The following is a 14,918-nucleotide window of genomic DNA, read 5'->3' as shown; positions in this document are numbered from 1 at the left end:
CTTTTTCATCTTCCCAAGCTGATCTTTTTATTTTTTTAAGATACAAGTTGCATCTGTGAATTTAGAGTCCACATTTTCTTCTTGACTATATTTACAGTTGTTCTAATGTTGTATGTAAATATGTGCTTGTTTTAATGCATGCAGTTAAAAATGACTTCAGGGAAGGAAGAGGGAATAATATCCACTGAGTCCTTACCAAGCTTGGCACGTTACATATTCCACACAACAATCTGGGAGGCAGAAATTACTAGCCCATTTTACAGATGAGGAACCTGACACATAAAAAAATTAAGTAGCTTTGCCTAAGGTCACACAGCCAGGACATGATGGAGCTGAGACTCAGCCCCTCTCTGGTTTTCACGGCAACATGCCCTCAGGTTTATACCACTTTAAGAAAAGCGGGAAAAGAAAGAAAAGAAAAAGGCATAAGGACGTGGGTTACATGCAATTTTAGGACTGTACGATTGCTATTACTAAAGATACCACCGAAGAAAGTATGGGTTCTTCTTTCTTGGGAATTTTAGAGGTCTCAGTGGTCAGTTCTCCTACTTAAGGTATCCTTTGACTGAAAGGACTTCTAAAGGTTTTCTGTAATTTGTGGTTGCATGAAGGTCACCCCATTGTTACTTGTCGTTATGAAACAGTGACAATAGGGACTAAGAAGAGAAAGGGGCAGGTATAGAGAGTGTGTGGAATGCTACGGCAGCAGGGAGGGGTCTGGGCTGGGCAGCTGCTCCTGCCATTCCTGCTCTTCTGACAATATGATATCTGAGCACAGAGCGCTGGAGGAGGGAGGGCGGGAAAGGAAACAGATGGCCCCCACATGCACAAAAGGACAGCTGGGCTCTGTACGTCTCACCCTCCACGGAGATAAGCTGGAGGCTGCGGCCTCATTTCTAACTGAATTCCGCTACTGTCTCCAGGGCCACTCCTTGGGAAGACCTAGTTAGAGCCATATCATGATATGATATGAGCCAATGTTTGTCAATCTCTGTGCTGCACATGATATGGCCATTGTCTTGTCATCATTTCTGTTTAACAGACGAGGAAACAGATGTCTCATGGTCTGTAGGTGGCAGAGGAAGGACTTGAACTGAGGTCCATCTGTACTCAAGCCCCAGCTGGTCTCCACCACGACGGTCTGGTTGTCTAGTGTTGAAGTCACCTACATGGGTACTAAACCCGGCTTCACCAATGAATACCCTGTAATCTTTTGTTGAGTTTCAGCTTCCTAATATTACAAATAATGAAGATTATAGTACCGACTTTGTGGGACTGCCATGAAGATTTAGTAAAATTACCCAATCTTGGCCAGAATGTTACGGCTTGAGTTGTGTGCCCCTCCAAAAGGTATGTTGATGTCTTAAGCCCTAGTGCCTTAGAATGTGACTGTATTTGGAAATAGGGTCTTTAAGGGGTCATTAAATTAAAATGAAGCCATGAGGGTGGGCCCAAATCCAGTGTAACTGATGTCCTTGCTAAAAGGGGAAATTTGGACACCGAAACCGACAGGCACATAAGGAAGATAAAGCAAAGACACACAGGAAGAAGGCGATGAGAAGTGAAGGATTGGAGAAATGCATCCACAAACCAAGGAGTGCCCGGGGCTCCCAGAAGCAGGAGAGAGGCAGGAGCAGGCCCTTCCCTCGCAGCTTCAGAGGGAGCATGGCTCACCCAGCACCTTGATGTCAGACTTCTGGCCTCCAGAGCGATGAGACAATACATTTCTGTTGTTTAAAGCTACACCTTTTGTGGTACTTTATTGCAGCAGCTCTGGGAAATTAATACAGCACACAATCCAATGTTCTTGTTCTTCCTTAGGCCATTCATTCAACTAATATTTTAAACCAAGTGCTGGGGATTTGTTCAGAGGTTCAGAGGTGAACAGATCCTGTTTCTGCTCTCAGGTGGCTCATGTCCTAGTTAGGGACACAAACACATCAACAAGCAATGATAGTGGAGTGTGGTTGGTGTCTTGCCATGGGCAAGGCAAGGCCAGGGTGCTTCAGGGGCTTCAAAGAGGGGCCCTTAAATTAGCGTGGGCATCAGAGAAGCACAGCTGCTTCGAGGGAGTGATATCCCAAAATGATGGAGTAGTCGTTTTATTTGGAAAAGAACACGACTGTTATGGTGCAAGGGCGTTAATGACTTTTTGTTGTTATAATTGAACAAGGACAGTTCCAAGTATATATAAAAAATGACAGGAATAAGCAAGATTAGAAGGGAAGCCAATGTGTTTGTTTCACTTAGCAGTTCTGCCTCCAGAATCGCTTTTAGCTGAGATGTTTCCTGATTAAGGCTGGGGGATGGTTGGTAGTGACAAGTCGAGGTTGAGTAGGGTGGGGTCCTGATGAGATCAGGGAACATCTATCCACAGGAAAGACTGATGTCTTCTTAAGGCAGAAGACTTAGCCCTCTTTCATCAACATGTGCCACATGGCAAGAAAAGATTCCAAAGCCCTTGCTGCTGGGTAAAGTTGTGTAGCTTGTGGACTGCACAAGGACCCCTGACCAAGGGGAGAATGGGGACTGAAATCCAGCATATGCTCCCTTGCCCAGGCTGCGTGTCTTGGGATACCTCTTTGTTTTGCACAAACATACCATCTGCTTGCTCATCATCTGCCACTGACTCAGGTTCCACCCAGAAAGGGCACCTTTTTCTAATTCATACAAGGTGCCATCTGTGCAAGAGGTAATTCCAAGCATGGTCTTTGGGTCTGGCTGCATGAGGCAGCATTTGTTTCTTTTGAAACAAAGGCCATTCTACCAGTTGGAAGTCTGCCAATGAGTCCCTGTTACACAATTAGAGCCTGGTTCTCTGGCAACCCTCATGTGTACTCCCACGGCATTGGCTAAATTACCACCACCCAGTTAACTTGCTAGCCTGCACTCTTACTCTATGGCTTTCAGCTTATGCACCTGAAGTCAAGACCATATGTGGTTTTTATGGAGCCAGAAAGTTAGGGATGCAATAAAGCTCTAAGTAACTGGCTAATAAATGTTAGTTATATGTTTTGTCTGGGTTGCTAGGACAATCCTCTACAAATTCTATTTTGTCATATATTTAAACACTGAATACTTTGTACATTACTTTGAGCTTCAAGCTTCTTCTCCTTTAGTCTCCCCCCCTCCCCAGTTTGCTTTGGGAATGAGGTCAATGGATGTGCTGTGGGGGTTCGGGGGTGTGCTCCAGTCCAGAATATGAACAGACAACAGGTTCTTACACTTATTGTCTGGAGGATCGCGAGCAATGCAGCCTGTCTGTCTGAGAGCAGAGGGGAAAACAACAGTATAGGAATAGTGCAGGTGTTACAATAGTGCGCGTGGCCTTCCAGACGGCAGTGGGGGGAACAGAAGGAGCTGGGGTGGGGTGCTTGGTAAGGAAATGGGATCCCCATTCTGGGGTGGCTGCAAGGGAGGGAAAACCTGTTCACCAGGGAAATAGGAATTTCTTCTGTGTCAACAGTCTGTGGGTTCATATGAAGACATTTCCGCAATAATAACATAATTAAAAATCACTGACTTATAACCCTACTTGCATGTTACAGAATCTTCAGTTTCTCCTCACTCCCTACCCTGCTTATTTCAGGAAGCCTCATGTCAGCTCAAGAACAGTTCTTTCCTGTTTCACCCTTTAGCTCGCTCTTCCTGGGGCTGCTGTCCAAGCCGCTTCAGGTCCATGAAGACAGAGTCTCTCTGCTCTGGTGTGCACCGGGGTGGCAAGGGGCCTGGGTCTACGCCTTGCTGGCCTTCCGTCCTCTGTGTTCTGGGTCCCCTCAGGTTCATGGAACAAGCTATGCTGTGCCCTACCCTCCTGCCCTTACGCCACCTTGCCACTGGGACCCCATGAAATGCTGCAGGTGCCCTGGTATTTCTCCAAATCCCTTATAAAGTTAGCTCCTAGCTGTTGCTTCTCTCTGCAGGAGGCTCTGCCACAAAACCAAGGGGCTAGGGAGAGAGCTGGGACCCCAGGCCATTCTTCCCACTCTGCCTCCGCCCCCAGGAGCTTGTCCACAGCATGTAGGCACCAGGACCTCCAGTGTCCCAGCCAACCTTCAAGGGCCAGCATGCTCCCTCCTTCTACCGTGAAGCCAAGCCACGTGTCCTCCCCGCCTCAAAGCCCCAACAGTGCTTTGTTCTTGTCTTGTGCTGCTTACCATGGTTTCTCCATCACAAGAGATTTTTGGTACTCTTCTTCTTCCCTTTTCCTAAAAGATAAGCTGAGTTTGAATTGGGATTATACTATATATTATTTATTTTTTATATTTGATGTATTGTGCTTAATACAATGCTCAGCAAACCGTAGGTGCTGACTAAAGATTTATGAAGGGAAAGAAGAAAACAGTGAAAAAGCCAGACTATGCTTATGGCACATTCACCCAGGTGGGTTTGACAGTGAGTGACCAAAAGCTTTTGTGGAAGAGCATGAACAAATCATGAAACTGACTAGTATTCGTGATCCCTTTTTGTTCTGTGCTGTCTTCACTGAGTTAATGTAACTGTCATTAGCCTACCTTTGTTTTTAGCTTGTTTGCTGCTTGAGTTAACACATTCTGCAAGCCTGCAACTAAAACCATGAAGTGTTTCTTTATTATATGGTGTCTTTCCAAACAGCCAAGCAACGTTAGGTAGAAAGAGCCTGGATTTGGAGTGAGACAGAATTGAATCCTGGCTCACTGATGGAGCTCACAAGCCTGGGGAACCTTAGGCCAGTTCCTCAACTTCTCTAAACCCAGACTTCCTCTTCTATCACGTGGACCAGTGTGTTACGCACCCACAGGCTGTTCTGGAGATGAAGTATTGAGATGCAGGCCGAGCACAATGCTGGCGCAGAGATCCTGCACAAATCATCGTTAGCTTTTACACAATTATTATTATCATGGTTGTTGTTCTGCCTTCTCAGATGTTATCTTTCTGCACCCACATATATTAATCTTTGTAGTTTATGTGGAAGCCTTATTGCATCCCCTTGATTATGTCAATGATGTTCTCTGGCTCTTTCTTGAATTTTCTTCTACCACTTCTGAGTGAAGAAAAGGAAAGAAATGATATGATAAAGGCTTCGGTGGTAGGGATATTTTCTGTTTTTCCACCCTTGGGTGGGTTTGAGGGAAATCCAGAAAAATACCAGCTGGCAGAAGGTATCATTGTTTTTGGCTAAAGGAACATTGATACATACCCTTTTCCACAGAAGTGAGGAGACCAAACCACTGGAGGAAAGAAGGTGGTTTGTGTCACATGTGAAAAGAAAGCTGGGCACAAGGGAGAAGAATATTTCAGGCCAGAGCATTTGAACGCAGCTGAAGGCTTCTGTTCCAAACTAAGTAACTGAAGACATTTACAAACTAGATGAAAATAACTCTTTTATAAGCCCTATAGGACCCCTGCTTGCCTGATAAAATGATTGGAAAATTAGGTAGACTAACTTGTTTTGCTGATTGAGAAAAATACGGCCAATTCAAACCTGCAGTTGAACTGCTGAGATAATAAACTCCCCCATTCTAACGAGTCTGGGTTATAATCAGGATGTGGCCCTTTCTGTTCTCTCGCTAAGGAGTCTGGGTTGTAATCAGGATGTGGCCCTTTCTGTTCTCGTGCTAGCTATTTTGGGTTATCTTTCCTGAAGGCAGATGTAATTGTTACATTTGCAGATGTCACATTTAGTTATGCAGGCATTGGGTGTGTGTCTTTGTGTGCAGGAAACAAGTTTAATTAAAAAAATACACATATTTTCTTTTTTTTGAGACAGAGTCTTGCTCTGTCACCCAGGCTAGAGTGCAATGACGTGATATCCACTCACTGCAACCTCTGCCTCCCGGGTTCAAGTGATTCTCCTGCCTCAGCCCCCTGAGTAGCTGGGATTACAGACATGTGCCACCACGCCAGGCTGATTTTTGTATTTTTAGTAGAGACGGGGTTTTACCATGTTGGCCAGGCTGGTCTCGAACTCCTGACCTCAAGTGATCCGCCCACCTTGGCCTCCCAAAGTGCTGGGATCACAGGAGTGAACCACCACACCTCGCCCACATTGTCTTTCATAGGCCCTTTTGGCCTGGTTATATTGTTTCTGTTTGGGGGCCAGAAAGGTGTATCCAAATGTTTTCCTTAAATTCTTTTCAGAGTTCATGGCCCAGGGAACATGCCCCCATGCCAGGTCTAATAAAACTAGCTACACTTAGAAGAAATCAAGATGCCAAGGCACCATCTCAGGACCCAGAAGGGAATGTGGGCTTATGGGTGAGGGCTGGGCTTCTAGGATTGTTTGCTCTGATGATATAGGAGGATGGGAGAGGTAAATTAGGAAAAGAGGCTTTAGCACCACAAGTGAACACCCACCTTAACATAATAATGACTTATTTTTATTGAGTGACGTGCCAGGCCCTATTCTCAGCATTTTACATGCATTTTCTCATTAATTCTCACACTGTCTCTACAAGACAGGTACTATTATTATGGTCAGCACCTACAGATGAGGAAACTGGGGCTTAGACAATAAAAGTCACTTGCCCAGTGAACAGCTAGGGGAGAATTAGAACTTAAAACTGGCCTAATTCGAGACATGATCTGGACATGTCCTTTGGCCTAGTTTGAAACATGCCCTTCCTCTCCCTTTACCCCTTGGCAACTTCCCCAGTTTCCACTTAAGGATATGTGTGGTTCCAGTGGGAATAACTCTGATCCAGGTCTAGGGGTGGGGCATGTGACATAGGCTAAGCCAATCAGAGTAGGGTCAAAGTGATTGGTCAGGATGTTACTGAGCAAGCAATGGGCTCACTGCCTAATGTGCATTGTGGCCAATACCACTGCACTGGCTTTTAAGAAAAGAAAAGGTTTACTGCAAGTCTACCGGCAAGGAGACAGGAGGAAACACTCCAACCTGTCTCTGCAAGTTGGAGTTTAGGACAGGTTTTATAAGCATGGGGTCATGAGGCATGATCTGATTGGATTTTGCAATGAGGTGATGCTGGGAGGCGTAATCTGATTGGATCTTGCAATGAGGTGATGCTGGGAGGCATGATCTGATTGGATCTTGCAATGAGGTGATGCTGGGAGGCATGATCTGATTGGATCTTGCAATGAGGTGATGCTGGGAGGCATGATCTGATTGGATCCCGTCATGGGGTGATGCTAGAAACTGATATGATTGGATCCTGGATCCTGACATGCCGTGTTCACTTCTTAATTAAGTTCCCACTCCTCAGTCTTGCACTGAGGTCCCCCTGTGGTCTCATACTTGGTTCATCTGGGCATGCTCGGGTTACATAACCTTCAACCTGGGGTCCATGGCAACCGAAAAACAACTCACAACTTTATCATATAAGAGTTGAACCAGATTGGTCTGCTGTGGTTACAAGGAGAGGTCATGTGACCCAAGCCATTCTAATCGGAATGAGTAACAGGGTTTTGGGATAAAGGTCTCTTTTGCCTTCTGTACTGTGGACAGTGTGGATGTGAGGTCTCCAGCTACTGAAATGATTTGCTATTGTGGGACAGACTGTCCGAGGGTAAAGGCAATATTCCAGGAGACCCGAGGTGGAAGAACTGTGGAGAAATGGAGGTGAAGAGCCGATGATGAATGAACCTCAGCAGCAAACGCTGGCTGACACCTAAACCACCCTGGGACTCAGTAGTCATGGGAGACAACCTAGTCCCCTATGCATAAGCCAGATTCAATTGAGTTCTCTGTTCCTCATAGCCAAAACGTTCTAAGAGATGCGATCACACTGTCCTGAGGGGCTTTTCAGCATTCTGCCTAGACTCTAGCCTGACAAAGCTTCCCTTGGGCACTGGAATGTTCCTCAAAAATATTTTTTAAAACGTTCTATACGTAACGATGGAAATTGCCCTCAAAATATAAAGAAGGGCTGGTGGGCACTCCAATGTCTGAAGCTGGCTGATTTTCATAATAATTCCTTAATTGTGGCGGCACTGCATCATCCTGAACCAAGCTGTTTTTTTTTTTTCTTCAGAAGAGTTTATTGAGGACACATTTTTGGAGTTGTTGATAGTGATTTTTGAAACAGTAGCAATTCTCTTTAAAGGAGAAGTCAATTTAGTTTGATAGATTGTCTGGGCACTTTGACCCCGCCCCAGCCAGTAACCACACAATGGCTAGCCTGAGAGGGCTCGGCTTGGGGTCACCCACCTCCCCTGACACCCCTGCTTCCTGGGCTGGCCCTTTCAAAGTCATCTTAGTTACTACATCCTGCCAGAGTGTTAAATAGTGACAGACTCTAGCGTTTCTCCTAGCAGGGCTGTTCGTATTCCAAGAGGAGACTCCTGAACATTGAAATATGTTTTCAACTTGCTGGAATAAAACTAATGGTGAAATGTAAGGCCCATGACAGGACACTAAGAAAAGACATATTCTGAGACAAAGAAACATTTTTTTTTCTCTCGAATCATGTCCTTAGTGAAACGGCTGTGTACTTGTATATTCAGCTATGACTAGGATAGTCTCCATATATGGAAATTCCAGTTTAACACAAACCTATAGCATCTGAAACTTTCTCTCTCCCTCCCTCTCTCTCTCACGCACACACACCCACACAGTCAATTTAAAGAAGAGGGCAAAGGGATTGGGAAGGGACTGGCTGAGTTCCACCTGTGTCTTTGGAAGGCTGTGACAGCTGTCTTGTACTGTTAGAACATGTGCATACACAGAGTCTAGCCAGGGACTTTACTACTCGTGATGATGGTTACTGAAAAGGGAGAGAGGTGAACGTCTCAAGCTAGAGGGAATGGCCAGGGGCAGGAATCGTTTGCTATGCTGGTGCGTAACACCGTCAGCCCCATGTACGTTCAGAGGTTTGCTCCTGAGCCTAGTATGACCACGCACGTCTTTTCCCTCGAGCATTATGGGCCTAGGCGAGGACGCTGCTGCAATTTTGCCTGCTCATAACCCAGAAAACCTCAGATGCTGGTTTTAAAGTTTGCCAGGCATTTTTGACCTGCTATTCTAGGTGGTTTAATGATGTATAAACAGTGATTAATAGCAACTACTGTTTTTTAAACTATGGAATTTTTTTCTCTTTTAATCTCTAATATAGTGGCATTTTTATGAATGATAGTGTCAACTCACCCACCTTACTCCAGCCCCTTAGCAGGAGCAAGAGGGCCAGCAGGGACACTGGAAGGACAGGGGCATTGGATGGTGAAGGGGCTATGCAGCCCACCATGCAATCGGTGCATCCCAGGAGAGAAGACGGGGCCGCAGAAATGGCTCTGGAAGTAGCATGGGCAACATGCTCATTTATGGAGAGCATCGTAGAAGACAACTTAAGAACACAGCGCCTGATACACATCAAGTGTTCAGGAGTTATTCCTTGCATTCATTAATGAATGCAGTAATGAACGCCAGCATGTGCTGAGGTCAAGTGTAATCATGCTTTGAGGGATGAAGGTGAAATGAGTGTTTGGATAAGCGAGAGTATGATGTCCCTATTCGTGAGGTTGCATCAGCTTCTCGGCCCTCGTGGTCCAAGGGTGGGGGCCTGCCCAGGAGAAGCAATGGCACATTTTCCCAGCGCTCTAATTTTAGCCAGGCTATCACCCTCCTGAATTTCTTGGAACTGCTTATGCTGCACCAGCATCCGGCACTGTATCTGGAGGAAATGACTTTTTAACTACAGCATTGTAGTAAGATTCTTTGAACAAACCACAATGAACAATGGTGGCCAGCTTTCTTTATTCTTGGTAACTGTGAGGAAGCACTCCTAAAAAGTTGAAAAGCAGGTGAGTCTGGTGGGAGGCGACCAATTAGAGAAAAAGGATGGACCCTCGAGGCTGCTTAAGGACTGCCAAGAGGCTCCTTAGAAACAGATACATTCGGGGACTTCATTACATCTGTGGAGTCTGGGGATGTCTGGTCCTGGGACTACAATTAGCAGCTGCACTCTTTGGGGGCGCTTCTTTGTAGAGCCTCTCTCTGTCATCGGCTGCTTCTCCTCCCGCAGTTGGTTCAGTCAGAGGAGCTTGGCGGTCCCACGAGATGCAGCTGGCTGTGATTTTTGCTACAGGCCACGGTCAGGAGCACGTGATAGTAGCATTGGCACAGGCCACGGTGGACCGTTTTTCAGTGTACAGTTCCAGCAAAACCTGGTATTCTCCCTGCAAGGGGCACAGGTCAAGTATTAGACGTGTGACCCACAGTACAATTAACCATTTAACAAATATTTACAGAGAACCTTGTATGTGCTGGGTGCTGTTCTGGACATTGCGGATAACGTAGAACAAGACAAGCCAACCCCTGCCCTGTGGAGCTGACAGCATCTCTGGGAGAGACAGACCACCCTTATGATATGTGACTATGTATGGTGTGTCAGGTGCTCATGTCATGGAGAAAACTCATGCAGGAAGGGAGTGGATGGAAGCACTGGATGGGTCAAGGCAAGTGCTGGTCTGCAATTTTGAGCAGGGTGGTGAAAGGAGGCCCTGCTGAGATGACGACATTTAGGCAAAGACCTGAAGCAGATGCAAGAAGGTGCAGTGCTGCTATGGGCTGGGGCCCCCACCTTAGAGGGGCAGAAGGAGGCCAGTGGGGCTGCAGGGAGAGGGGGGGATGGGGGGGGTGAGGTAAGGGCAACACAGGAGGCCAGACTCTTACGGTCTCAAAGGCCATGGCGGGGACATCAGCTTCCACTCTGAAAGGGACTGTGGTCAGGAGAGGGTGGCCTGCCCTGGCGCCTGTGTCGGTAAGATCCCTCTGGCTGCCTCACTGAAAAGCCCAGATGGGAGGCGATTGCAGGAATCCAGGTGAGAGATGAAGATGACTTGGAGTAGAGGTGGAGGTGGGGGAAGGCTTTGGGTGCCAGAGAGATTTTGAAAGAACAGCCGATAGGATCCGCTGAGGAAACGCAAGTGGGTGGGAGAGAAAGAGACGGGTTAAAGGTGACTCCAAGGCTCCTGGCCTGAGCAACTGGAAGGAGAAAGGTTTGTATGCTCAGACAGAGAAGACCCCGGGGAGCACAGTTCACCAGCACAAAACCAAAATGCACCATCACAGAAAGAATGGCTGCCTTTGGGGATCCTTGCTGGCAGCAACACTGTGAGGAGGTCTCCCTTCCTTTGCAGTCAGCTTGGCAGAAGCCACCTGGCAGCCAGGTCCTATGAGGACTGTAGAAGAGCCATTCCGGTTTTGTTTGCTGCCAGCTTGCTGCCAGCGCCCCAGTCCTGCACCCCAGCAGCCACAGAGCGGTGATGTGTTTGTAGACACGAATCTGGAGAGGAAAATGCTCTGGGGTGGTGGGAGGGTCGCAAGCAGAGCAGAGGGACTGTGGCAGAAGAGGCCAGGAGACTGCTGGCACATCTTTGAACTGCCTGTCACCCAAAGGAGGAAAGAGTTTAATCTGTATAAAGCAAGAGGGAAGGAGTAGGTGAGGCCACTGGAGAGAAGCTACATGAAAGGTGGCTTTTGTTAGAAGAGAGCAACTTTCTAGCAATGAGCAGAGCTTCCAAAGAGAGTGGAGTCCCCAACACTGAAATTGTATTCAAGAGAACCAGGCTGTGCTCTGGATGGTGCCTTGGGTGTGATTCCATGATTCTAGACGCTCCCATGAGTCACACTCCTCAAATATTGAGCAGCTGTAATTTTAGAAACAGTGTTAGGAATATAACCAAAGCAGTCCAAATGTTAGAGAATTAATTATGAGTAAAGACCGGCTCAAATTTATATCTCGTTGTGTTTCATCCTTCTCTTCCTCCTCATGTACTTTTCTTTAAAATCTCTATGTGCATTTAGACACACACCTACAAATGGATTGAACACCACATGAATTTTTCATTACTACATTACGAACCTAAGAGGAGCTGTTGTATTTGAAGGAAGGGGTTCTAGATTATGAATTACAGATATCACAGACTCTGGTATAAGAGATAAGAATATTTAGGCAAGCGTGCCAGGCTGGAGGCAGGTGGAAGTGTGTGCTGGGAGGCCAGGAGGCCAGGGTAGGGAAGGACTGAGTGCAGCGTTTCTGCTGTTGAGGAGGGCACAGAGTTTGTAAGTTAGGAATTTGTAGGTGCACCTTTGGCAATACATGGGTCAGGCTGTGCCTACGAGTTGTTGTCCACATGCTTCGGGAGCCCAAAGGATCCCCTAAATTCTCATTCAGAAAGCAGGAGGCATAGACAGAGGACAGCAGGTAGGGCTTCAATCCGGGCCAAGGGGTTGGATGAGTTCAGAGGGAAATAATACCAAGACCCTGGAGAATGATCGCTGAGTGGGAGCGTTTTTGGCCACATGGGAACTGCCATTAGCCCAGAGCCCATCTCTGGAGGATTTAGCTGGAGGAGGGGATATGGGGTACGTCTTTTACAACCAAAAGTCTTTGAACTGTGTCTGTTCCATATTAAGAAAGCAAAGCCTCCGTGCATTGGGGGCCGGCCACGGCTGACCTACAGCCGGTGTAGGGAGCCCATTTTGGGATTAAGGCCTCCAGCTCTCTCTGCTGTACATGCGATGCCCTCACACTGGGCAATATTTGCTTGAGTACCATCAGCGGTTGAAGAACTTACGTTCTGCACTTCCTTCATGCACTGTAGATGATTAAAATAAAGCTTTTTACTTATCTGGTCAACCTTTTTTCTTTTTTTTTTGAGATGGAGTCTTCCTCTGTTGCACAGGCTGGAGTGCAGTGGTGTGATCTCAGCTCACTGCAACCTCCACCTCCTGGGTTCAAGCGATTCTCATGCCTCAGCCTCCCGAGTGGCTGCGATTACAGGCGTGCACCACCATGACTGGTTAATTTTTGTATTTTTAGTAGAGACGGGGTTTCACCATGTTAGCCAGGCTGGTCTTGAACTTCCAACCTCAAGTGATCTGTCTGCCTCGGCCTCCGAAAGTGCTGGGGTTACAGGCATGAGGCACTGTGCCTGGCCTCTCAACTTACTTTCAAAGGGGTTTTCTGACTTTAAGAAGTTCTTTTCCCTTCTATCTTATAACAGTTGCTGAGTAACTGGTTTAAAAAGAAGCCAACAATGCAAAAGTGAAAGTCAATTGTTAGTAAATTTTAAGTCAGCCTCTAGTTGGGAGGAGGGTCAGAAGAACAATGGGGAAAGAAAAACAATTCAAATAGCAAAGATTTAAAGAAAAATGGAACTCTCTGGGAGAGTTTAGGCCCCTCATACTAGAAGTGAAGACAGGTGTAGTTTTTCTTTCTTGCAAAACTTTTGTATTTTACTGAAAGGCCTGAGGAGGAAACTAGAGATTTCCAGAGGGAGAGGGCTGGAGACTTCCCAGCTGCAAGAGCAATGATAGTGGAAATCTGAGATGGTAGCAAGATGGCACTCTGACATAGGAACGCAGAGGCTGGGAAAGAAAGGAAACAAACCCAGAGGTGAAACTAAGTTAGAGATTATGGAGAAAGAGACCTTTTTCTTCAGCCAAATACAGGTTTTGGAGAACTGAAAGGATGAGGTTGTAAACGAAACTATTTAAAGTGATTACATTTTTGTAATTGCACCCCCATGCTTACTGCAGCACTATTCACTAAAGCAAAGACATGGAATCAACCTAAGTGTCTATGTATGAATGAATGGATAAAGAAGATGTGGTATATATACACAATGGAATACTATATGGCCATAAAAAAGAATAAAATCTTGTCATTTGTGGCAACATGGATGGAACTGGGGGTCATTATCTTAAGTGAAATAAGCCAGGCACAAATACAAATATTGTTTATTCTCAATTATCTGTGGGAGCTAAAAAACATGATCACATGGAGATAGAGAGTGGAAAGATAGATACCAGAGTGGGGAGGGAGAGGACAAGAGGGAGAGTATAAAGAGAAGTGGGTTGAAGGGTACAAACACACAGTTAATAGAAGACATAAATTCAGTGTTTGATAGCAGAGTAGGGTGACTATAGTTAACAAAAATGTATTCATTGACGGACATCCTAAATACCCTGATTTGATCACTACATATTACATACACATAACCAAATCTCACATGTACTGAATACATCAGCATGCATTTTAAAAAATCACATTTTTGTGATCCTTTTCATATTGTTCCATAAGATTCTCTGAGGGGCCTGTAATCCCAGCACTTTGGGAGGCCGAGGCGGGAGGATCACGAGGTCAGGAGTTCGAGACCAACCTGGCCAATATGGTGAAACCCTGTTTCTACTAAAAATCCAAAAATTAGCTGGGCGTGGTGGCGTGTGCCTGTAGTCCAAGCTACTTGGGAGGCTGAGGCGGAAGAATAGCTTGAACCCGGGAGGCAGAGGTTGCAGTGAGCTGAGATCACGCCCCTGCACTCCAGCCTGGGAGGCAGAACAAGACTCTGTCTCAAAAAAAAAAAAAACATTATCTGAGGGGTAGCATATTGAACATTTATTGCTTATAGCAGAGTGATGTAAATTGAGTCATTTAATAATGTCACATTATCTTGAACAGAAAGGAATTAGTGGAAAATTCTACTCTTAGCTGTGAGCTTTGCCAGCAAATGCTAAGGATGTGGGCATTTTATTGACTTAGTGGCAGCTTATGAGTAACAATGAAAGGACAGTAACTGGAGGACCTTCATGCCTTCATGGCTTGTGCATCTTCCTTTCTCTGAACTGCCAGCCTCCTGAGCTCGGTCCCAGCACATGCATGGTGCCGCCCACACAGCCCAGCAGCACTGCCATATGGAACCCCACAAATGCCGTAATCCTGCTGGACAAGACGCTGGCATCCCTCTCAGTGGGAGGTTTGTACTCGGAGGATTCCCTAAGGTTTACTGACATGTAAAATATTAAATGCCAAAATGACAAAGCCAGTGTGTCAAGAAATTTCAAGTGCCCACTCTGAAGCAGCAGTTTTATTAAGAAAGGGTTTTTGCAGGGATGGCCTATGGATAAGTTTTAAACTGTTTAATTCTTTCCTTCTCTTCTTTCTTGGTTTCTCCTCCTTTCCCTCCTCCTTCTAGCCTTC

The 14,918-nt window shown here is 46.1% G+C and overlaps 1 protein-coding gene across 1 annotated transcript in view; it reads right to left on the bottom strand.

The window, feature by feature from the left end:
* Positions 1-9,669: 9,669 nt before the first annotated feature.
* LY86 (lymphocyte antigen 86) overlaps positions 9,670-14,918 on the bottom strand; it is a 66,804-nt gene continuing 61,555 nt past the window's right edge. The window contains exon 5 of the mRNA XM_003806723.5: positions 9,670-10,110. Within this exon, the coding sequence (XP_003806771.3) occupies positions 10,027-10,110 (84 nt within the window). The 3' untranslated portion in view covers positions 9,670-10,026. The remainder of the gene's footprint in view (positions 10,111-14,918) is intronic.

This window comes from Pan paniscus, chromosome 5 (genome assembly GCF_029289425.2).
Source record: "Pan paniscus chromosome 5, NHGRI_mPanPan1-v2.0_pri, whole genome shotgun sequence".
Lineage (NCBI taxonomy): Eukaryota > Metazoa > Chordata > Mammalia > Primates > Hominidae > Pan > Pan paniscus.
This window is presented reverse-complemented; position numbering and strand designations above follow the sequence as displayed.